This window comes from Onychostruthus taczanowskii, unplaced genomic scaffold (genome assembly GCF_017590055.1).
Source record: "Onychostruthus taczanowskii isolate IOZ18803 unplaced genomic scaffold, ASM1759005v1 scaffold44, whole genome shotgun sequence".
Lineage (NCBI taxonomy): Eukaryota > Metazoa > Chordata > Aves > Passeriformes > Passeridae > Onychostruthus > Onychostruthus taczanowskii.
The window spans coordinates 5,016,255-5,042,601 of record NW_024501903.1 but is presented as its reverse complement, the minus strand read 5'-3'; the positions used below and the strand labels follow the sequence as shown (position 1 = coordinate 5,042,601).

The 26,347-nt window shown below is 37.5% G+C and overlaps 1 protein-coding gene across 1 annotated transcript in view; it reads right to left on the bottom strand.

Moving 5' to 3' along the window:
• The window catches only part of DLG2 (discs large MAGUK scaffold protein 2), a 718,789-nt gene that overhangs the window by 355,276 nt on the left and 337,166 nt on the right, over positions 1-26,347 (bottom strand). Inside the window, exon 5 of the mRNA XM_041414252.1 lies at positions 9,314-9,364. Within this exon, the coding sequence (XP_041270186.1) occupies positions 9,314-9,364 (51 nt within the window). The remainder of the gene's footprint in view (positions 1-9,313; positions 9,365-26,347) is intronic.

Genomic DNA, 26,347 nt, shown 5'->3' with positions numbered 1-26,347 from the left:
AAGTCCAACCTTTGACTGAATACCACCATTCCCACTGAAGTATACTTGGAAGTACCACACAAACATTTTCAGGGATGGTGACTCCACCATTCCCCTGGGCAGCCTGTTCCAAAATGACAGTTCAAGCCAGTTTGGAAAAGTCGAGTTGTGTGAAGCATAAGATCTATTTGTTTGCACTTCCTGAAAATTGGGACACAATCCAAGAGCTGAGAAAACCCTTAAATCTGGTTTAAGCTCCTGCAAAATTATTTCTGGCCAAAACTAAGCTGGAGGGGAGAAATTTGCTCTCCTCCATCAGACTGGAGGACTAGGATACAGCACCAAAGGCAGCCCCGTTTCATCGTACAAAGCTTTTTTCCCCTTAGACCAATATTATCTACTGCACACTAAAGTATTCCTTTCAGCAACTGCAGTACTCTGCAGATTTGACTTCACTGTCAAGTAGCTTCACAAACTGCCTACATTAGATGCTCACTTTTCAAACACCAAATAGAAGTGAGATAAAGATTGGACTTCAGCTACAGATAAGAAATAGACTGAAAGGCCACATCTTAAATAGGTTCATCTGAAGTAAAGACAATTTTCATATAAAGTTGTAAATAATCAAAAATGCAGCAGAATTACTCCCTGAAAACTGTATGTTGAGAGTGAGTGAGTTGAGAGAAAAGCAATAAATGGATGATATTACCTGAAAAATAAAATGTCAATATAATAATAATTTAAAAGAACCGGCAGCAGAACATTGCCTCGAGGCAGCTATGATTTGCATGAAGTAACTTCTCAAATAATAGGCAACTCAAGGTCTTGGTGATCTTGGCACAGTTAAAGAGATAAGATGCAAGTAGAGATAAACATGAATACTTTTTTCCCTACACTCACAAAGGTAGGTTTTGAACTCTTAAATAAATGATGATTAACTTTTCAACTTTTCTTCAGTTTTGATATGGAATATATGTATTTTTCCCCTGCAGTTTTTTTTGCTTCTGTCACTTTGAGATCACTTTCTAGTACTGTGTTAGTATCTTCTTTCTAGTGCCTGTATTTTCTACTGATGTGCACTCCCTGAACAAGTTCCCTGTGAGTTTTCAATGCAGAGAGTTTAAGTAACTTCAGGCTTGTGACTCAATATATTGGAAAATGAAATCTACTCCTCTGGGAACAAAACGGCTCAGTGTGTCAAGGGATTCTTACTAAATTAAAAAAAACCCAAAAAAACATGGCAAACAATCTCCTGTTTTCTTTGTCTGGTTGAGCACTCTTTAAAGTTTCAAATTATTTTGAAAACAAAATGTCATCATGAGCTTTTGTAACAAAATATTCAGTTATTTAAAGTTTCTCTCTTAACAAAAAGAGTATCCTAATCTTCCCTAGACCTGAGGACTCATTGAAAGAAAATATGAATCTCTCAGAAAAAATATCCAGAAATTACCACATGAATCAGTGAATTCAAAATTACATATATAAATGAATAAAAGCCTAATTAATCCATAGTAATACAATTATTCTTTGCCTTGGAAAGCTTGAGCCATAAGGTGTAAAACCAAGCTGTGTATTTTTTTACTTTGAAATAAAAAGCTAACACACATGCATGGGTGCAGGCATCATTCACTGCAAAAATGCCCTTAGAGGAGTTTAAATGGCATTTCAGGGATACATCCAAAGTAATACACCATTCTGATTTATCCAGGTTAGCATCCATGAAGTCTTTTTCAGACATTTATATTTAAAAGCAGAATTCTAAGAAAATAATAAGAAAACAACAATTTATTTGATAGGCACCCAGAGGGAGCTAAATCTTTAATGCTATTTCAGCTTCTTTTTCTAAGCATAGCACAGCAGGGTTTTTTTTTCCCTTATTCACTTACAGCCTTTCCCTCTCCTTTGCCTCCAATTTCACGGCTTTGCAGATTTCCTGTCATGCCTATTGGATGAGAAGTGCTGCCACTAGACAGCTGGGAAAGGATGTACCCTCTGCACAGCTGTAGCAATGGCAAAATACAGGGCAAATCTTCCTTATAAACAAAGGTTCAAGGGAAAGCCACTGGCTTTCTTAGCATTCTCCCTGGATATCTCAAATTCTTCTGGCAGCATGTATTCTGAAGCAGTCCAGATATCACTATGTGGAGATAAGACCAGTCCTCCTGACTCTGTTTCCAGGATACTATCAGTGCTGCAGCAGCTCTACGTTGTCATGCTCCTTCCCCATATAATTGCTAACAGCAATAATAATAAATAAAATCTGTTTGTTCCCACCTTATATACCTAAGATGGGTACAATATCTGACAGATGTTCCTTCACTTCTCTTAGCCTTCACTTTCAATAGTCTTCAGTAAGACAGCTAGGTGGGCTTAGTGATTTCCAGTCCCAGACACTGAATGTGGAGGATGACAGCTAAGAACATCAGACAGGAGCCTCTGTTTCTCAAAAGGTAGGGCCCACCCTCTCCCAGCTCTTCTGCTTTTCCATGCACACTCTGGACTGGCACGTTTTGTATGTCTACCACACACTGGTGGAACAGCTCCCCACAAGACATGTAGTACAGCTCTACAACCAGGAACAGTTTCAGCATAATAACTCTCTGACAGAATAAGAAGAAAGATTTCCAGTCATTAGTTATATTTTGGGTACCAAATTAAGGCTGCTCTGAGGTGAAAGTAAATTAAAAAAAAGTCTCTTCCAAAGAATCTTAATTTAGGTCATTGAACTAAAGGAAACAAATTTTCCAGTTTTTGTGGAAAACGTTGACCTGGTATTTCAGAGTCCCATAGCAGGACTTTGCACCAGACCCCTTTAGTTTCTTTGATTGAACATTCCAGCACATTGCAGCTCAGGTCAAGGCAACATTTGGTAAGACACAAGAGATGAAAGGAGAACATAGACCTTGCTTCAGCCATCGCATTCAGAGGCCAGAACCTGCCCTTTCCAGTATTTAAAAACCCGCCTGAAGGTGAACAACAGCCACTGACATAACCAACCATCAGTCTCAAATCTAAACTGTGATTGGAATTAGAATGCAGAACAGAATTTCCTGCACAGGGATTGCATGCACTACACATGCATTTTCAAGGATCTTTCTTAATTTCTTATTTCACAGAACATTTTTTTATACATACACTGAGAAATACACTACAGACTCTATATGGACACACAAGAGATCAGTATTTCAAATTGTCTGAGCAACTATGAAAAAGATGGGAATTTCATTTTCTGTTTGCTGATAACTCAGTACCATAAATAAACACTTCTGCCTCTTCTTGTAGGCCACTTCCAGGAAAAAAGAATCCTGTGGGTGAACTTTCTAGCAATGAACACCTATAGGTCACTACTGTACTATGAATCTGGCATAAACTAGTCAATAAGAAGGATTCTGTATGTGAATTATAACTTATTTCAGTCTGAGACTGCAAGTGTAACTACCACCTAGGAAGCAAGCAGGCAAAGCCTATCCAAGAAGAAATGTACTAAGGGCACAGAGAAAGCTTTCAAGTGTAAAGAAATAATTTAGACTTCTGCAAAAATAAACACTCAGAGAGCAACTCTGAGTTTGGTGGACCTCATCAGGTACCTGAGGGACACTTGCTTTAAAAGATTTGCTTTCTCTTGTTGGAAGATGCCAGACTGCTCCACTGGGGCTGTTGATGGTTGGATATTGATTTTTGCACTGTGGACTCTCAAAAGGCATCTACATCATACACTCTTAAACTTTTAAAATACCTTTTCCTAGTGGCCATTTCTTGACCACTCCCTTCCACTCTGTTATTTCTGAAACAATTAAAGGAGGACTTTCCTAGCACTGCGGTGTCCTACAGCCTCAGTCCTGAGAGGTCAAAGCATATTGGTGCATGAACTGCTCTCTTAAGATCTTAAAAAAAGGCAGAAAGAGGATTCACTACTGACTAATAGTGAAAACCTTTTTTCCCAGACATAGAAGCAAATGGTGAGAAGCTGGACATATCCTGAGTGTATTCTGGACTGCATTCAAAGCAGCATGGCCAACACATCAAGGGAAGGGATTCTGCCCCTCTACTCAGCTCTCGTGAGACCCCACCTGGAGTGCTGTGTCCAGCTCTGGGACCCCAACAAAAGGAGGATGTGAATTTGTTGAATGCAGAGGAGACCATAAAGGTGATCAGAGGCTGGAGCAGCTCTCCTGTGAAAACAGGCTAAGAAAGTTGGAGTTGTTCAGCCTGGATAACAGAAGGCTCTGTGGAGATCTTAATGCAGCCTTTCAGTACCTAGAGGGGCCTTGTAAGAAAGATGTGGATAGACTTCTTTTTAACAGGTCCTGTAGATGTAGGACAAGGGACTTAAACTAAACCAAGGTAGATTTAGCCTACATCTAAAGAAGCCATTTTTTACAATGAGGATTGTGAAATACTAGAGGAGGTTGCCCAGAAGAACTGTGGATGCCTTATCCCTGGAAATATTCAAGAGACTGTTGGACAGGGCTCTGAGCAGCCTGATCCAGGGAAAGCTGTCTCTGCTCTTTGCAGGGTTCTTGGTCAAGATGGCCATTCAAGTTCCCTTCCAATCCAAACTGTTCTATACTTCTGTGATCTCTACAAAAACAAGATATATAGATGGGTATAAAAAAATAAGACATCAAGTAAAATTAAAATACTTGTGTCATTCAATACTATCTGTTCTTCAGTGTTCTAGATGTTCATATCTTTGAAAACTTCTACATGTTTATCTAGGAAATAAGTGATGAAACAGGAATGATTGACAACACAGTAGTGATTATTTCTTAGATTTACAAGTATCAAAGCAATTAAGAGCTGAGGCCTGTAATAAATTCTTTTCTGAAATGTACCAGGATTTCTTTTCCCACTGCTTCCCCAGGATTTTTAAATGCTAGCCTTTAAGCTACAATTTCACACAATACTCTGAGTTGGAAGGGGCCCACAAGGATCATCAAGTCCAGTCCTTGGGTGAATGGCCCACACAGAGATTGAACACACAACTTTTGGTGCTGGCATTTTTAGAACCACATTTTAACTAGCTAAACTATTCTAAGGTCACCTATGGCTAGTTTTAGCCTTTCTGGTTAAGACTTGAATAAGTCCTTCAATTTGGTGAAATGCAGAAACCCAGTCTTTTAGAGAATGATAATCTCTGAGTAGAAAAATTCAATCTTCTCATGGTGGTGCCTGATGTCATTTGTCAACTCTCCAGTCAAAGGAAAGAAGAGACAGAGTAGATTTTTTAGTTTCTCCACTGAACAGAGTCTATGCTGGGTACAGAATCATTTATCAGAGTTAACACAACACAATGCAAGATGATAAATCATCATTGAGAATTTACTCTTTTGGGATGTGATTCTATGAATATATTTAACCAGATTTTCTGTGGAAATAATTATGCCGTGTGAGCATTCATACCTGTCTCTCCCTCAGCTGTAGTGAGACAACAGGCAATTGCAATGAAATCTGAAAAAGTGAGGAGGAAACAAAACAACAGGTTCCTAAAAACTTGGTAAATCTCTATATATGGTTAATTAAAAAACAGGGACATTCTGAGTGTGATCTGTGTTGTTGTGACAGGACAGAAAATTCACAGGAGTATAAAAGAAAAAGAAATAGAGACCAGAAAATTCATAGGAGTATAAAAGAAAAAGAAATAGAGATCCTTCATTCATGTCTCAGTCAGAGCTCAACCTTTTCAGATTGACTGGCCAAGGTCAGTCAATCTCAGGATGCAAATGCATTGGGAACTAGATGTCTTGAATTCCAGTGTTGATAGAATTTGATTTTTTCCAAATAGTCTATTTCACAAAAACGAATAAAATTCTTTCATACAGATACAAAATGAAAACACATACTGAACATGAAAAGAATCTATTAAAAACAGCTCTATTAATCATAAATGTCCTCTTTTTGTCCAACATCTAAAAAGCAGGCAAGGTTAGATGAGCAAAATGGTTCTGAGATCTGAACTGAGATGTTGAACTCAGCATGAATCCAATATGAATCATTAAGTGACCAATTGTCTCTCTTAACTTTTCTTCAGGGTAAGTATTTATATTGCCTGATATTCCAACCTCTATTAAAATTCTCTCTTCAACATCTCTCTCAAAGCATGGCACTTGTACCAAGGAGCCAATCAATTGAAACTTTCCTCCAGCTTAGGAAAGTTGGTTAGGCTTTGTACCAACTATTTGGTGATCTCTTACACTGAGCACTGATTTACAAATATAAATAAGTCTCTTGATAGTGCTGAGCATGGTTTTTTCAAGTCATTCAGTAATGGAAAACTAACATCACTGTACTAATATGAATTATTTTATGCAGTTTCCTTTCTAAAATGTATTTAATATTCAAGCTAGAGCAAGGTAAATACTTTATTTTTAAGAATTTTGTCCGAGTGTGCATTTGGGCATTGTAGATTTTTTATGAATCACAAAGAATTAATCTACACCCAGATCTGTATTTTATGCTGGTAAGTTAGCAGAGAATCTCACATATTCTCTGAGGTGCGTCAAGAAATTTAAACTGTTCTGGTTTCCAAAGAAATTTAAACTTTTTGGGTTCCCCCCCCCCCCTCCCCACATAAGAGAATTTGTTTGATTTCTCTTAACTCTGTAACTGTTATTCAAGTGTGTTCTTACTAGAGCTCTAAATGAATTAACAGAGAGCTCAGAGCTTGGTGAAGGTACCTGGTAAGTGGCTGGCACAACTGAAGACTAAAAGGATAAGAGCATCCACTAAAGAGAGGGCTGACAGGGGTGTACTTACAACTTTAACTCCTGGAAGCACCACTGATCACAGATTTAAGGTGGATCTGCCTCAAATTAGTTGTCTATGTCAAGTCTCACTGAAGCCTTTTAATCACAAATCCCCAAGTATTTTTTAACTGCAAACTAGGGCACAACATTTTAAATAGAAACAATTGAGTAACATTATTTCAAAGAGGATTTTTTTTTTTTTAAAGCTTTCTTCAAAAGCCCCCTGTAACCTTGCAGTCACCTTCCTGGTACACCAGCATGGTCTTGGGCAGCTCGGGGATGCTCAGCAAGCCCTGCGCTGTCCTTCCCACCAGACCATTAGCACTGTTTGCTCTTGGCATTTTTGGGACCCTCCTGATCTGCCCTCCAGCTGCACACCAGACACTTCTGCCAACATGCACACAGTAGTCTTATTTTACCCCAAGAGATGGGGACATCTCTTCACCCTGGGGCAAGGTTCATACCAATACCAGTAACTCTTTTCAGGAACAGGTCCCACAAATTCACGTCACCTGAGGATGAAGGTAACCTCCTAGGAATTAAATTAATAATATATATAGACACTGGGAAGTGTTCTGAAGCAATCAGTCCCTTACCACCTTCCCTTCCATTCTATTATTTAAAAAAACAGCAAGTAAGAGTGCTTTTTCCCTAATACACCCTTAAACTTGTTTTTCCCACATTTTAAAATCTTTAAATTGTACTGACCATTTAAAAATGTGTATACATTTCATGAAGAAAATCTTGGATGGTTTTGGGGATGCAGAATTCTGTGATTTGAATAACTGTACTACAATGTAAAGTTTATTACCAGCTGTTTGATATTGTCAAACTACATTTTTCTCTCAACAGCAGAAAGCTTAATATATTTTGCAGTTTTGCCATTAAATACAGAGAGATGATTTCCCTCTAATTTCTAAAAGCAGTTTTGTGGAAGAAAATGGGTAATCAACGTGGAAAATGTCTTTTTTTCTGAAAACGCTTTTAGTCTGACATAAATGACAGCTATTTAAAGGCAATCACTTGTATTTTATATCTCACACAAAAACCAGCAGACACAGTACCCTGCCTTTGAGACAAAACACTGATACATGTGACAGAACATTTCAAGCAGTATTAATCAGAAGCCACAGATCCAGCATTATCAAGAAAACAACTGAAACATTGTCCATTAAGATCTGTATCTCTTTTTGCTATTGTTTTTCAGCCTTTAGCTGATATTACGCTGCACTATGAATGACCAGTTATCTGCATCTGACAGGTACAGGAGATGCAAATCACATTTGTTCTGCAGTATGTACACTGATGACTTACACATCTGTTAAAAATAAAGTGCTTTTCAAAATATCACCCAGGAGGCATGCGTTCTGTTTTCTGTTCAGTGACCTTTGGAAACTCTAGACCAATGAATAACTAGTGATGCACGAGTAAGTTGGGAGACAGTAGCAGCAAAGTGCCTATAACCCTATATGTTATCTGTTATGGAGACGGCTATGATAAAAAGATACATTGCTCTTTCATAATTTGCCTGAGAGAGCAAATCAATGAGAACATAGACTTGTATCCCCTTAAGTTTAATGGTTATGGAATTCATTATCCTGGACAATTAAAAATATAATATGCAGAGAAAGTGCAGTGAATTATATCATTTAAGTATCTAATTTAATGGTAATTTGCTACCTTATAGGCATTTGCTCACATGGCATCAACCACATCTTGATAAATCTGGCCTTCTATTCAATCATTTTATGTAGAAAGAAGCTGAACTGTGCTTCAAGATAGAAAAACTTCATATTCCCAAGATGCTGGTAGAACACTAAAGGAATTCAGCAATGACATTCTTGCATCTGTTAGAAAGCTTTGTAAGCATTATGACATATTACAAAGCTTAGACTTTCTTTTTCACGCCCTACATGGCCCATATGGCCTCGATCTGTGTCAGACAAAGTCAGCACTGTAAGACAACAGCTATGCAACCAAAAGGCAAGGAAAAACCACCAAATCCAGGGAGACACGGCACAGCACATATGGCTTTGCTTTTGGTGCTACATTACCAACAAAGCCTTCACTGCAAGCCCTGATTACAGCTCAGGTAACTCAAACTTTGAGTAAGCATATCTTTGAAGCACAGCTATGGTCCATGGCTTTTATGTAGCCACTTGAACATTAAAAACCTTTTTGAAATTTTTTTTTATAGTACAACAGTACATGTCCTCTATCACACTCATATGCCAGAAAACCAAAGATTTTTAAAGAGAAAACATTCCACCATTCCAGTTGACAAGCTAAAAAAGGAGTTACTAAGTCATAGAGGGTCTTCACAACAACCAAACACCCAACTGAGTACTGACAAGAGTTATGAGGAAGAAAAGCATTCTGAATACAAGTAGGTAAACCATAAACTTCTTAACAGCATGAAAGACTTACCTGTTGTATCACTCACATTTTTACAGTTTAGAATAAACAGTGGACACCTTTATTCAAAATGTGAACAAATATATTCTTAACCAATTTTTATTTCATAATTAATCACATTGTTTTTATTACAGATTATATTTTTCCTATAAGAAAGAATAAATCACACTTACCCTCTCCAAAGTAATTTCTTCAAATTCATATTCAATTTCTGTTCCATTGACCTAAAGAAAATAAAATCAGAAAATTCTTTAAATCACATGGAGGGTAACTTCATAGGCATACTGTACAGCTGTTCCAGTATCATCAGTTTACTGAAGCACATTTTTCAACATAGAAATGAGGAGCTCTAAGGTACAGAATAAAGTTCTAAAGTACTTAACTCCCCTTTGTCTTGGGGCGGGGGGGGGGGGGGGGGGGGGAATAGTCAAGCCTCTAAACTGAAAATAGTAAAATTTCAGTATGTAATAGCTATATAAATCACCAACATAATAAGATTGATATTTGATAAAACATCTTTGTGGACTTTGTGCCATTGTTTAAATTGTTTCCAAGGTAATAATTTCAAGTCAAAATAGAAGACTTTCTTCTAATATTCTCACAATAAAAGAAAAATTATTTAGACATTGTCTTACAAGCTCCAATTTACATTGAAATACAAAACCAGACAGGAAATTCACAGTACTTATATAAAAATTACTCACTGATACATACACTGAAATACATCTTGTTTACTATATTAACCTAGGGCAAGAACATGACAGAGAACCTTTGCAAGAGACAGCTGAATGGCAAAAAGGCACAGAATGTTAATGTAATTCCTATGCTGAGTCCCAGTGTCAAAGCAAATTAAGCTACAAAATGCAGAGCACCAAAATGGACTGTGCTGGACAAGAAATCTATCAGCTGAAGAGATGACACTGATTTAAGCAGTATTCCAAAATCTTGTTCCAGTCTGACAAGGATTATTTTTGTCCCTCCAGGCAACTCACATAGCATATCTTTCTCCCTCTTCTCATTTCTTGAATGGGTGGAGTAGAGGATCTGAGAAAGCTACAAAGGCTCACTGTATTGCAGGTAAACTACAGAGCAATGAAAATATATATATCATTAAAATCTCAGAAGAATTTCAAAGTATCACTTCCATACAACTAGTCAGCAATTTTTGACTTGGCCAGAAAGTATTGATTAAAAAAATAATAATAAGAAAAATTTATTAATCATGCTGTTTTAGTTTCTGAAATGATGGGATATGTCCTGGAAAATAGTTTTGCTTTAGTGTCTTACTTAATTTACACTTAATGAAAAAAAAAAAAAATTCTCAAGACCTAAACTGAAGGAAAGGACTGGCATTGGCTTCATTTTGGAGAAAAAAAATGTTTTATTTCTCCAAACATGAACATTTATCACTCCTCCCTACTCCCAACTGCTAATTTTCTGCATTAGATTCCTAACTGCAATCATAAAACACTGTATATAAATCATTCTTTATCTCGTCAAGCACCTTTCAAATGTAATTAGGTACTTCTCTTGTGAATATTTTAACAAGACACATGTATCTGCCAAACAAAAGCTTCCTCTAAATTCCACCAACTATTTAATTTGTTTACAATTCAAGATGTGATAAACCATGAAATCAGTAATAGAAATACAATCTCCAGAATCTGTGTTGAAAAGGAGAGAGAGAAAAGTCCAAACAAACAACTCATGCTTAACAATTGCAGGAAAACACAGCATCAATGAATATAATATTCAATATGCACATAGTATTTGAGTTTTTTAGTTTATTAGCATAGGGTAATCACATCACATTACACTTACACCAGAGATGAACAAAAATATTTTACTACAAGATATCTTCCTGCCCAATGCTATCACTTTAATGCTTTCTGCATAGACTCTTTTATTAATATAGGCAACTTACTACATATGAAGACCTTTATAGCTATTCCATTTTTTGTCCTTTCTTGTCTAATGATAATGAAACCAAAGCCATCTATATGTCTCTGTTTTCATGAACTTCTCTTTCATCTTAGGTTAGTGGATAGCTCTGATCTATGCCTTCAATTCCTCAGTCTTGCTCTATAAAGCTGTCTTTGCTTCACTGCTTATAATCGCTTTTCCTTTGCATTAAAAACTCATTAGTGCAGCAAAATGGGAAAAAGAGGGATATGAGAAGTGAGCAACCTCTGTGGAAAGATGAAAGGAGAAAACACAAGCTGAATACTCAATTTGTATTTGCACACAAACGCTATCTTGCTTATGACCATCTGAGGGGTTTCTATTATCATCCACAGTGGCGATTCTGAAAATGCCTTCAATTCAAATCAAAATTAATTGCAGTACAGATCCATTATCAGGCTCCATAGCAGCAGGGGTGATATGAATTAAAAAGTTGATCTTGAGCAGTTCCTTTTGTTACTTAAACATACATGTCTGCATATACCGTTCACTGCCTTGTTTGTTTTGCTGGTTGCTCAGCAAACCAATGCAATTATTTATTAAAGAATCCAATAAGATACTGTACCCACCCGAGGCAGATGGAATGATGCTTTATGCAGTACCACTCATTGCTAGCACCATTTAACTCCACATTTAGACTCTCTGGCTGCATCTACACTGCTAAATTATAGTCAGTTTTCAGCCAAGTCTCAGCGCTTAGGGCTGTTTCTGTCTGGAGCCTGCTGGAAGCAAATGGCCAAGGACTGAGCCAACAATTAAGCAGAAAGAGAATCATGGCTCCAGCACTGGAACTAGCTTGTTGGTGCTCCCATTTAGCAGCATATGGACATACCCTCTGCTTTTGTACATTTTAACTTGACAGTCTCTGGCCTGTCAAGGCACCTAAACAAGCTGCCTGAACCTGCAACTTCAATTTCTTGCAAGTAGTAGCAATCTACTCTTGTGTCTCTCTTTGCATGACTTTTCTAATCCTGCTTTTATATCAGATTGCAGCAAGAACAGAAAGCAAAATTTACTACAGTCTCCATGATTTTAGATAACTATGAAAAATTAAAAACATTTTCATTCAGTTTTCTCTTCTCCACAATCAAAGAAATCATCACATTTTCCAGTTGTTTGGGAAAAATTCTTTCTCATCTTCCCAGAGTGCAAGCTTGTCATGACAGATATCTTTAGTTTCAAGTAAAATTTACATTTATAATGCTGAAATATGAGGTAGTCATCTAACTCTATACTCAAATGAGTAAAAATAGGCATATGAAGGTCTTAATTAATTTCATCCTCCTCTAAGTGAAGTGAAGTGAATTGTGCTCAATTGTGCTCGGAAATTTCCTTTCACTATGTACAAAGAGAATCTAAAAATGATGTGTGAAGTTAGGTGAGCACTTGCCTTACATTTGTTTTCTCTGCATTTCTCCTGGCTACAGTCTGGTAACAAATTTCTGCTTAAGGGATGCTGTATATCTTTTATAATTGTGCACCACTGAAAGGCCGGATCTCCGGTTTAGCAGCTTTTCCAATTGCTTTTTCAGGCTTGTCTGCACCTGTAACTGGCAGCACATGCCTGGCATGGTATCCAGCACCTACTCCCACAAGCCCAACCTATAAGGATATCCACAAGGAACAACTCAATCTTTCCCCTTCTCCAAAAGCCAAGAAACACTGCTCTTGGCTTCTGTCTCTGGATTTGGGACATGGATGTGCACTCCTCTGAGAAAGATGCTCAACAGCACCTGTGACAGCAAGGGCAGCAGAAGTGGGTAAGGGGTACACAACATGAAGTCCATGGGAGGACACAACCAACTGCATCCTTTCTCCAGAGCACAGGAGCTGGAATCAACACGTGTCTCATCCAGGAACTTGTATTTCCAGCAGGAGAAAAAAGATACTAATGACCAGGACAAAATGTAAAAGCGCTACTTGGGAGCAGACGTGCATGAAATCTTTAGATAATTTTGAGGGTCTCAGCTGCATGGCCAACACACACTCGCAAGGCAAGAATATTCTCAGCCTCCTGATCTTACATGTGTTCATGATCCAGAGCATGATGAATGCACATCCCTTCTAGATTAAGTTACCAAAATTTAATTAAGCTCCAATGTTTAAAAGAACCCCCCAAAGGCAAGCTAACAGTTGCCTTTCATTTAAACTGCACCTGTTATTCTAGAGGATTCTCCAAAACATTTGACAAGAAAAGGTCTTAAAGAAAGAGAGACATAATGTAGGGTAACTATCTAGACTCAACTATTCAAAAGAAATTTCCTGGCAAAGCTCTCATCGCTATTAGAGTTCACTTACCTCTCTAAGAAGAAAACACTACTCATCTTCAGGGACACCTACTTTCAGGAGAGTGAGAAATAAGAAACAGGTAGAGAGGTTTTTATACACAATTTTGTGAAAAATCTGAAGCACAGCATACAGAATGCCAAAGTAAGGATGTGACAAACTCAGATTCGTTTGTTCCTGTATGTGAAGATTCCTAACTTTTCAGGAAGTTTCTCTCCTTTACTGCAGTTTAAGAGTGACATGAGCAGCTGAAGTAGTCCCTTACTGAAAAATCTGCTCTACAGATTATGCTAAATTCCTAAAACCCTTGAGACAAGCATTCTGCTGAGTTTTTCATTTTCTGACACATATTCCGCCATTTCATTAATATTTTAAGGTATTTTTTCTCACAATTTGATGCTCTTTTTATTCTACTTCTGCAATTATTTGATGGACTTGTTTACACTTGAAAAGTAAACATTGCAGAATTCTTTCTTGCTATACTTCAACTACAACTGCATTCACACAATAAGATATATATTTCATAACATTAATTTTAGTGGTAAGAACTGCATTATGATAGCAGCAACAATCTAATCAAGACATACAGTTTATTCAACTGCAAGATTTCAAAACCCCTGGACCTATCCTTTCTATCCTATCCATCAGAGCCATTTGTTATGCTAAGTCTTATTTTCAAGAAGATATTGTTTTGCCTAAAAATTACATCTGTAGACTTTTAGTTCAAGCAAAACTCATTTTAATCATATTTAATTGGGTATTGTTTTTCAGAAAACTGCAAGAAAGAAGACTGCTGCTGCTACTTCTGCTACCATATGCATGGGAAGATAACTTCCCCGACAATGATTTTCATTCAACATGCAAAATCTTTTCCTTTGGCTGTATGGTTTCACCAGTTGTGTCGTTACCCAAACCTCAGCAGAATACAAGATTGCCAAATTCTGGTTGTACAAGTAACCTCAGGAGATATTTGTCCTTCAGAAATTTCCAGTTGGCTGTGTAATTAAGATGGTCATAGACTCAGAGAATCATAGAATGGTTTGGATTGGAAGGGACCTTAAAGATATCCATTTTCAAACCCCTGCCAGGGGAAGGGACATCTTCCACTAGACCATGTTATTTTACATTTCAGAAACAGCAAGCCCATTTGGGTGTCTAAAAAGTATTAAATATCCTTTCACAATTTCTGGTTTGTCACCAAAGCTAAAGAGTGATCTTTATTTAGCCCTTTGGCAACTCCGATTTGGGTTATTTCTTTATTAATTGTGAAAGGAAAGCTGCTGATGTTCTTTTGATATTGCTTTCCAAAATCACTAAAAGTTTTCTTTCTTACTTCACATAAACATACAGAAAACACTCTCCTGATTTCTTTGATTTCAAATGTGATGACTCTGCATTTTCAAGCCATCCTAAGAAGGCTGCCAGAAGGTTTTTCATGTCTTTAAGTGAGTGAGTGCACTTTATGGACTATTGATGTGTGATATCCTACATCCATTTTAAATTATGGTGCATAACTAAGCCCATTTTCTTCTTTTTACCCACGCTTCCTTTAGGAAACAAGGAAAATGTGTTAAATTTTTGAATCAAAATTTTTCATAACCTAAAACTTTCTTGTTGCAATATGACTGTTTTGGTGTGAAGAATGAAGAGTAAAAAACCATAGGGCTTCCGAATAAATTTATACTTTATCAGGAATAGATCTTTGGGGATCCTTCCACAGATGCCCAGGAAACATTCAATCACCAGTCACTGTACATCCCTTAGGGAAGTAATTACCCTCAACACATAATGAGCAGAGCTCTAAAAATCAAAATCCAGCTGTTGGTCAACACCTGCAAAGATCTGCAGTCATGATTAACTTGTATCCTGTTTGAAGGGTGCTATATTCACTCATTCTTTCCTTTTTAGATGTCTCTTACATCCTTCAGGACCTAATTTTTATTCAGCCTCTTCTCCAATGATTGTCACAATACTCACCCTTTCCTCTTTCTACCTCCCTCACTGTTATCCTGGCTTTTCTTGCTATCATTCCCTTGGAGAAAATACTCATCTAGCAAGTAACCACTGTCGTTCTTCTCTGGTTGATTCCCAAATCACATTTTTATTTTTCTACCCCATTTCTCTTATCTTGTACAGAGCAGTAATATTTTCTCGTCTACTTTGAATCACAGTCCTCCAGCTGTAGTCACAACTTCGCATGTCTCCAAGTCAGCCTCCACTGCTTTCTGATTTTCATTCCTTTCAGGTTTTTTTTTTTACTTTCTTCTTATTATCTCCCAACTTTGTTCTGTTTTCCTCTCACACAGAGATGCACACACACATACATATCAATTTCAACTTAGTCCATCTAATCCCACTTCACACAAAGCATTATTCATGATTAGTTTTCTACCTTTTTTTTTTCCAACTAAACTTGAAACATAATCTTCTCCCATGACTCCTATTAAGCTGCTCATACACTCCATGTTTCTTGAGTCTTCTCACTAATGCTTCACCTGCTTGACCATAGTTTCAAGACCTTGTAAAAATAAGGGATTCTTCTCTGGTTTCCCCTACTTACTGCTCTCAGTCCTCATAATCCTTTTTGCTATTCAGCAACAATTTAGATTTACTTCTTTTTAGCTGCTTTGTCACCATAGAGCTGACACTTTCCGCAGTATGAAAAAAAAAATTTGATTGCTTCTCCAAGGTAGTCTTATTATTTTATAAGATTTACAATGAGCCATCAGTTTGTCTTACACCTCTTCTTTTTGTCCATGATGGAAACATTATTTTAAGTGTAAGCATTCGATATAGCGAATGCAGACTCAACACAAACTTCTTAGATTTATAAGCCTAATGCAGGAGCATACAAAAGCAGAGATCATAATTTCAAGTGGGGTTCACAGTAAATGGAAGTGACATTACAGCTGTATGTGAATTCTGTTTAGGCTAGCACTTCCAACTTGGGCAAAATGAGTCCCAACAAAAGAAGAAGCGTGCACAGTTCAGCTTGGTACTTACAACCTTCTCTCTTATGTTAAAAGAAATTCATATACCCTCATATTACCTATCTTAAGGGTAGGAATCCAAGTTAAGAAGTGATCTAGGTTTTGGGTTTTTTCACAGGTATTGAAGAGAAGAATCAAGGGGGCTGATTTATGCCATGTGTCTTAGTCTTTGGATGGAATTGTTGTTTAAGAACCTGCTTGTCCACTGATTATATGGGGAAACTCTAGACTTCTAGGATTTGTATCCAAAAAAATTTATTTCTTAAAAAAATGACAGGGTGTTTGGAACCAGGTGTTCTTTAAGGTCCCTTCCAAACAGTTCTAGTTCCATGAAAACTCTTCATTTTTTTGTATCCTAAACTTAGAATGTATATTCAGGGCAGAAATCTGAAATTACATTCCAGAGAACTGGTTGCAGCAATTTCTTTCCACAAAACCATATTCTTTCTTGTACAATTCAGGTCATTTACTGTACAGCTTCAGAAGCTCACTATGACTTTGCCTCTTATTTTCTTATGTGCTTCTGCCATTGCTGACATGGGATATATGAGTTATTATAAACACTCAGTTGGTTAGGTTCTTCTATCTCTGCTCTATTTTGGATTTAGAAGAAAATCCATCAAACCTTTCAAAAAATTTGAACAGTTCAGATATTTCTAGTAATTATTTGCTAGTGTAATCTATCATTCCATACACAATATGCATAAAAATGGAAAATAGCTGTTGCTTGATTGACCTTATTTCATCAACAAAGATTATAAAGTACTTGTAAATTGGGACTTAAAAGGTAATTTAAAAAATGTTTAATACTTCAACTTGCATAACTTGATTTTAAAGGTTGGTAACTGTAAGAGTGTTTAAAAGGCAGAAATTATTACACGTGGGTTAAGTTTGATTCATTTAAACATGAGTAATAAACATTTCTCAGTTTTAGGGAAAAAATCAGTAGCATACTAACTGGCAATATTTTAGGCAAGGAAAGAATAGCACTAATTAACTTCATTCTTTGGTATCCATGACATGTTTACAAAGCCATTATATAATGAAATATATGTAATAGGCATAATAGGCATACCACATTTCCTCAATAAATAAAAATACAACCAACACAATCTAATCTCTTCCAATTTGCTCAACAGGAACATACTCTGACTCATCTATTTGTGCCTAGAATTGTCTACCAGTACCTTGGTTTAGCTTTTAGAGTTAATACTCCTTTCACTGTTCTCTCACCCTATTGCCTATGAAAAAAAAAAAAAATCACAATCAGTGAATTTTTTTGTCTTCTTTTGTTCTTATGCAATAACTTTAGCACACACACTGAAGGCTAAACTCTACTGTCAGTAGTCCTGGTGCAATCCCTCTGGTGTTACTGGGCTTGTACTTGTCTAACTGAAGTTGCAGTTCATGATCTGTGGATGGACTTACACCTGCAGGAGGAAGCAGCCCTGAAAGAGTGAAGAAAATGCCTGCACTGATAGTAAAAATGAGTAATAAGGAGTAGTCACACACATAAACTAGAGGCACGTTTATAAACCAATATGGATTACAGAGGACAAGCTTTTTATGCATGACTCAGCTGCTTTACAAGTATTTTTACAGCAGCAGAAGGATTTGCTATTTCTCTTAAAATCCTGGAAGGCTCTTTAGTGTATATAAGGGAAGGGAGCCACAGTCCTCTGCACTTTGCTACTAAACGCACAGCAGAACAGCTCCCTCATACCAAATTATTTTTGATGCAGGAAAAGAAAAAAAAAAAAAAATAAGACATTTTGAATGGATGAGACAGAATCAGTGGTTTTCAGCTCCTCCTCACAAGCTCAAGGAAAGAAAATGGATGTAACTGTTGTTCACAGGGATTAACCATGTAAACCCTGAGCAGAAGCTCATGCAGCCTGACTGATCATCACCAGTCCCAATCTAAGCCTAGTCAACATTCAGCAAAGTATTCCAAATACTTCTCAAGCTTTCTTGGTAGCAAAAACCAAGTTTTACTGGTTTGCATCAGTTTGAGGGAATTTGAGTTTTTCACAAAAAGTTACTCTGAAAGTAATTTCTATGCATTGCCTCAGTGTTCTAAAACAAAAAAAAAAAAGTTATTTTCGAGATTATCTAGTAATGCATAACAGCAGAGATGAGAGAAGCTTTACTAAAGAATCAAGGAAATCCAAAAGAAAGCTTGAGAAAAATGCTGACACATAATCCTCTTTAAAAAAAACACAAAAAGGTCGCAGCGCTCTCTTGCTTATATAAGTAAGCAGTGATGAAAAGACCTACGGTACAAGAAATATGGTACTCTACACTAAAATGCACAACTGCAACACAGAAGTACTCTGAAAATCTTTAATGTCACACAATACTACTTTAAAATGTCAAGTATTTCATCATCTTTTTCCAGAAGTAGAGCATATTTTACCAGTTATATGAAGTATCTTTATTACATTCTCCATAGGTTTCCTGACATAATGAAACCTGTAATTTCCACATCAAAGCTCAAGTATTTGGCAGCAGAAATGTGGAAAGTATTCCAGTTCTTATTTTAACAATACGCAATGAAGTTAGTGGCCATTGACCATCACAGCTGAATTTGTGTACAAATCTCCTGGACATCAAATGCTCCAATCTGACACAAGGCCACTAACCAGACATTTTACTTGCCATTACTACACTGTACATGCTCCAGCATGCCTGCTCCACAAAAAAGTTATTTTCAGGATTAAATTTACTTCTGCTTCATCCTGGGTTTATCACAGGAGCCATCAGCCCATCAAGGTGTGGACACACACACCCACAAGCAGAGAGGCACAAGGGCAGGTGGAGATACCCTTGCAGGGACCCTTCCTCTCCCAGGGAAGCCTCAGTCCCTGGCTCATTGTGACACCCAGAACTGTGGGGCAGCTGGGGAGCACCCTGCAGCCTGAGGAGGGCATCACTGTCTGTGGGGCTGGGACACTGGCAGGATGCAGGGAACAAGCATCTTGGCATTGCAACACAAGACTTAGCAGATGTTTAGGTGAGGAATATAAGGTGTGGAAAAGGGAAGGATAGACGAGGTTTAGAAGTAGAGAGGAGGAAGTACAAGGAAACAGAGGGATAAGTGGATAAAGGGGGCCAGTCACATGTAGACAAGGCTTGTCAGTTCATTTCCCTGATAGAGCCTACTGAACATCTTCTGTCACGTCTTCTATTAAATTCCGGTTTTAGCTGTTTTCTTGGGTAAGGGGCTCTGTGTTCTCTCTGTGTGTGTAGTGGTCTGTGGTACCAGCAGCTGAAGTGCATGAAGGCGCCCACAAACAGTGGGTGATTGCCAGCAAACACCAAGCTGGGCTAGCTGGGGAGGAGGTGAAGCAGTCAGAAAGCTAGGGTGTGTATGTGCAACTGGAAATAAGAAAAGGGAAGAAGTTGGCTACTAAAGGGGCAAGGGATCAAAGGCAATTGCTCCAGAAACTTTAGGACCCAGGGATTGACTGAGACCCATTTCAGAGTGTGTGTTTGTGTGTTTTACTGCGCAGGAGTAAAGGCAAGGATCCAGGGGCCAGTTACTGCATGGACCATGTGTCTCAGCTCCATTACAGGAAGAATCAGAGTCCCACAGGGTGTGTGTGTGTGTTGGTTTGTGCAAAGGAGTCTGTACCAGCAGCTGGACAGGGGTTGCAGCATCAAGTGCCAGCATCTGGAACAGCAAGGATCTGGAGCCAGCACTCCTGAGGTGACGAAGTGTCCAAATCCAGCTCCTGGCAGTTTTCACACCACACACACGAATACATGCATACATACACATGGGGATAACAAGGAGGCCACTTGTGTTCGTGTGGGCACTGACTGCTGTGCTGCTCTGCTCAGACCTGTGTCTACCCAAATGCCTTCTGTTTGTCCATGTACTTGCTGGGAATACAGTGCCAACCTTGCTGCCAGCTGAGGACTGTGGCGTGTAGTCCTAACAGCCTTGCTTCCATCAGACTAGCAAATTTAGCAACCCCCTCACATCTTGCAATAATTTCTTGCACACATATTGCAAACATAGAATTTCTTTGTTATATGGACTACGACTCGATGCAATGCTAAACCGAGAAAAAAATTCTTTGCAGACTCATGTTCATTGCTACGTATCTCCTATTTTCACCCAAGCAGAAAGATGAATGTGACAGGAAAAGCTATTCTTACAATCTTCTTGAATCATTCTTCACCAAGAAACAGCAGGGAAAGAAAAATGGCTAGAAAAATATCTGGAAATAAGAAACTGTGCTCAAAGTGTAACTGACTGTGAACATTAGGCAATAATAAAGCTTTAACTTTAGTAAAGTCAGGGAATTTCTACAGAATACAAACAAATTTGATTTTAGCTACAGCCAAAAATCAAAAATATGTGGAATTAAAGAACTGCAGAGAAAGTAAATTTTAATTTATTTTCTTTCAGTAGATGTGCATGTAGAGACAAATTTCATTGAGACATGATTGAAACAGGGATGCCCAGTTCTGATCAAGCTGCATTATTGATAAGATCAGGCTCCCTAAGACATGAGGATGGCTCCTGGAGATTGGTCCTTATTTTGAAAGAAAGATGAATATCTTTCAACAATTTCAAGGCATACAGAAAAAAGTTTCACAAACTAGAATATATTTGTGTCCTTCTGCATGAAATTCAAATTCTTGGGGAATGAAAGAACACTTCTCTGACTAAGTTTGCAAACCAACTCTAAACTAGTACACAATGCTTCTAAAAAGAAATTAAACTGTATTGAAAGCACCAGCTGCAAATTATACTTCTCCTCTAGGGAAAGACTAAGGGGTCATATGGACAGTTGAGGACTTTTAGTACTTTTAGAGTAAGAAAGAACACTACCAAGATATCACATATCTGCTTCTACTAAAGAGAAAGACTACGGTGACATCTAAATAATTAATCAACCTGGAACTGTGCACATTATTTGAAAAATAAGTATAGCTCAACAGTATCAAGATAAACTCACAGTGTGCTATGCTCACCTTTCCATCACCTTTGCAAAGCCTAAGTCCTGAATTTGGACCCCAGACAAGATTACTTTTGTTAAGACCACACTAATGCTCACTTAAGCTGAGCAAAGAACAACATTCAGTAAAATGTTTGCCAATATTCAATTGGCAATATTGCCAATATTCAGTAAAATGTTTCAGCCTAGCAAACATAAAACATAATGTAGTCAGCACAAATAATTTATGACGAAAAAGATTCCAAAATTTTAAACTCTTGCCATCTTTATGCAGAAAAATTTGCAGGCGCAAATTACTCGATAACTGATTGAATAGGTTAATGTGACATACAAAAGAAATGCTCTTCAGTTATTATTTCTCTTTACTAATAACATCAACAGGTGGAAATTTATCTCATGTAGGAATCTTTATTTTCTATTACTTTGAAACTAAGCCAATCTTCTACAGAAAATTATGAGGGCTGCAATAGCTAAGATCAGGAAAACAGATTATTATCTGTGGCATAGCTGGGTTTCCTCCTCTATGCTAGGTCATCTAAACACTGATTAAAAATGTGATTTACTATCAAGTCTGATTCACCAGATCCCTGCATTAAAAGTAGCATGAGGTTTTATTGCATAAAACGCAGATTGGAAATAACTCATATTCCCAAAATGTCACAACTTGCAATAGTAGGGACTTCCAAAGATTTGCTGAAACTGTGTTGAAGTTGTGTTAGTTTTACAGCATGGATCAGCAAATCCTTGGCTAACAATGGAGGAAAATAAGAGCATTTAAATGGCTAATTCTGAAATTTTTCTAAAAGAGAACGGTGTTCCATTGGTATCTTTTTATATAGTTGTAGGGAATGAGTAAGAACACACTCTAGTTATTCTAAAGTTTTTAGAAAGTTACCATAAATAACAGGAAAAAATGCTACTATGAAAAACACTGTGAATAATGTTAAGAGCACAAGATAAGGGTATATTTCCCATCCATTCTTATTACTGAATGTTGCATTATGTGCTGCCACAATAAGAACCTTGCCTTGGCTGAACTTTAACAGGCAGTTTGCAAAGCAAAATATTCAACAATCCTACACATAAAGTACATATTCTTGAAATTACAAAGAAGAGTTCTTGTTAAACAAATTTCAGACATACTTTAAGTAAGTGAAAAACCCATTGTAATCAAACCATCATGTGTCCAAAAAGATATGAAAGCAAGATTTTTCTTTTCCAGCTTCCATCAAAACAAGCTATCTCTTCAATACTGAGCAGTCACTTTCTCTTTACTTCTTAGAGTATCCAAGGTCAAAGGAACACATCTGTCTCTGACAGCAATTAATCTGAAATCCTCCAAAATGAAGTCTTATGAAAAAGGAAATCTTTCTTCCTTTGGTATAATTAAAACAAATAGGATGATGACATCTGTACTAGCTCTTCTTTCATTTTTTTCACAACCACTTTTAGTTATATTCTAGACCTTTCTAATATAGTGAATACTGACCAATACAAGTCCCACTGTCTTGAATCACAAAAAGAAGTAGGTAAGTAGTTATTCACTTGCACTCTTTATGCTGTTCCAAAAATCACTTCAGAACTTCAACTTCACGACAAAGTAACTCAAAATAAAGCTACGGAAATATTGCCTCGTGTACTTTTGAAGAGCTTTATCAGCTTCTTAGAATCACAGTATGGTTTGGATTGGAAGCAATTTTAAAGACTGTCCAGTTCCATGTCCCTGCTATGGGTCTTAATTTTATACATACATACGTATATATATATATATATATATATATACTAATGAAGTATTTTATGAAAAAGACAATGGGCTTGATTTAAGACCATGAATTGTACTATAAAAGCATATTTGGTTATGTTAGCTACTGGATCCTTGCAAACCTACCAACCCAACTGACTTTAGCCTACTGCTACAATATCCAGTAAGGTTAGCTATGGCAGCCCAACATATAAAGACTTACACAAAAGGAAAAACTAATTCAAGGCTAGGCAGAGAATGAAAAAACCAAATTCAAATGACTTTTGATTTAGTGAGGTCGGTCCATGTAATTCAAGGATAAGAGTGGCCCAGCAAGAACAGACTTGGCAAAACCAAAGCACTGCACCTCTTCAAGGGGATTATTACATTGTCACCTAAGGGACCCCGATAGTGGGGATTCAAAAACCTGTTGGCAAGTGTAGGTTTTTTGTCAAAAAGTCTGCTTTACACACTTGAGAGTGGTTGAACTAAGGCTGATAAATGCACACCCATGATCTGGACTGAAATGCTGAAGTGCTTGCACTCCAAATCCAAAAAGCATGAAGCATTACACACTCTCTATGCTGTGTCCACCTGAAGCTAAGGGATACAAATGAGTGCAGGATGGGATCTCTGCAGTTCAATAAGCTCCTCTCTCCCAATCTGCTAATTGCAACATTTCAAACATCCATAGAAAGAACTCCTTGATCGAGTCTAAAGTCCAGCATTATTCATAGGCAACTGAAAACAGACAGTATTATAATTTCAGAGAATAGAAGTGGAATAATTAGATATGTGACCAAGGGATGCATTTACTTGTTGGATTGACAGGATGTTGGTAATTCTACCTACATCCAGACACAATGAAAGCTTTTTGATTTTTTGTCTGTTATGATACTTAGCACTCAAATAGGCAATGTAGTGTTCATTCCTACAGAACAGAAAAGAAGTCTCCTAAAATCATAAAGTTATTTTAAAGTAAAACTTTTTCCTTTAATTAAAAATTATGTCTTTAAGAGGGCTTACACATTAAAAATGCATTCATAATTTTAAAGCAAAAGTCATGAAAAAAATAACATTTTTGCTTCAGAATCGCTCTGGCCCTTCTTTAAAAGACGTTTCTTTTTAAAACAGTATTTTAAAACAACAGGTTTGAAATAAATTTATTTTCAGGTAGAAAAGAGTGGGTATGAAATAGAGGCAAAGTAAATCATAAGGCCCATTCTGTACTTTTGCTTTGAGTTTTCAACAGAAGCAGCATATTTTTTTATGCTGTCACACTAAAATCCATTTAGGTCATCATACAGCAGGATGAAAACATCTCTATTTTTGCATGTTTAACAGGAGCTGTTTTATATTAGTTCATTGGTTTTGTGTTCTGTAGAACCATTTTCACTAATGATCACAACATATTTTAGAAACATTATTTAAATCAAGCCTGTCAATAATACTGTTATAAAAGAAAAATGTCTTATCCCACTGCAGAAACAATGGCACGCAGAGTACAGCAGTGTTTGCCAGGGTAAAAAACATTGCCGTGATACAATTCAAGGGCCAAAACAGAGAAGCCAAGCCAACGCAGCTTTAAAAGACTAGCACAGACTTCTACCAGCTTTAGCTTTTCCATTGCAATGCACATTAATGACAGGCTGAAAGAGGAGTATAAATAATAAACAAAACTGCAGGTTAAGAATCTGGAAAAACATAAGTCATTAGAGATAATAAGGTGTGTAATCTGACTTTCAAGACTATGATCAAACTAATTAAGAAAGAAGCGACCAATTTATTCTGAGAAGTCAATGGAAAAAAAATACCTACATTATGGTATTTTAATATATTTCAATATAATATTAATAAAAAACCAAAACTATATGAGTTTCCTACTTTTGTAAAAATTCAGAACCTATCATTTAGATCAAAATTTCTTTTTAGTCTTCTGTTAACACTGTCCTCAAAAATTTGCTCATATCCATAGTCATTGTTGTGGTTTAATCCCAGCCAGCAGCCAAGACCCACACGACTGCTCACCCCACTACCAGCAGGACTGGGAGAGAAGTGGAATAGTCAAAGGTAAAAAAAAATTGTGGGCTGAGACAAAGACAGTTTGATAGGGAAAGCAAAAGCCACACACAAGCAATGCAAAACAAGGAGATAATTCACTGCTTCCCATGGGCAGGCAGGTGCTCAGCCATCTCTAGGAAACCTTGACTTGGGAAGACACATACCATTATCTGAATATCCCTCTGCTCCTCCTTCTTCCCCCCACTTTATACACTGAGCATGATGTCACACTGCCTGGAATATTCCTTTGGTCATTTGGGGTCACCTGTCCTGGCTGTGCCTCCTCCCAGCCTCCCATCCACCCCCGACTCTCTCACCAGTGTGGCAGCACAAAAAGCCTTGGCTCTGTGTAAGCCCTGCTCAGCAATAACAAAATTACCCCTACATTACCAACCATGTGTTCAGCACAAATCCAAAACAGCCTCATACCAGCCACTGTGAAGAAATTTAACTCTACCCCAGCCAAAACCAGCTCAGTCATATATGACATTTAACATTCATTATGCAAACACTTGCTTTATTGTAAAAATATAAGGTCACCTACCCCTTCCAATTTACTTTTCTAGGTCTACAATGAACCTACATTCTTATTATCCAATAAAAGCCTTTAGAGCACTCACTGTGCTCAGAAATTCATAAAGTTTCCTCATTCTTTTTACAGTCAGGTGTGGCAATGTGCTCCCATCCCCAGCCTGACTTTTATATTCCATCATAACTCCTGCTCAAGTAATAACCCTAAGTGGTGGTCAGTTATGGAGGTATCTGGTCCTGAAGGTTTAATCTGGCCCCAGCTGGACTTCAGGGAGATAGATAACAACATGATAGCCAAGAACAACATTTGGGCAATACACCCAGCTAACCAGAATGCTGGTCAATGTCCAACTCAAGGCAAATCTGGAAGAAACTAGCATCTGTAGTCAGTATGCAAATATGACTATGACTTTATCATCTTACTCCATGAAGAGCAGACAGCCCAGGGCCTGCTGAGCTCTCCTGCATGGCAGTGGGCTGCAGACCAGGATTTCCCCTTGAGTAGAAATGCCTCTCAAGGTTATGAGATGCTTTTTTACATCAGATGGCTGGTAAGTGAATTGGGAATAAGCACAGTGAAACTTAGCAACCTTTCAGGAAGGATGATTAAACATTGGAATGGGCTGCTCAGGGAGGTGGTTGAGTCACTGCCCCTGGAGGTGTTTA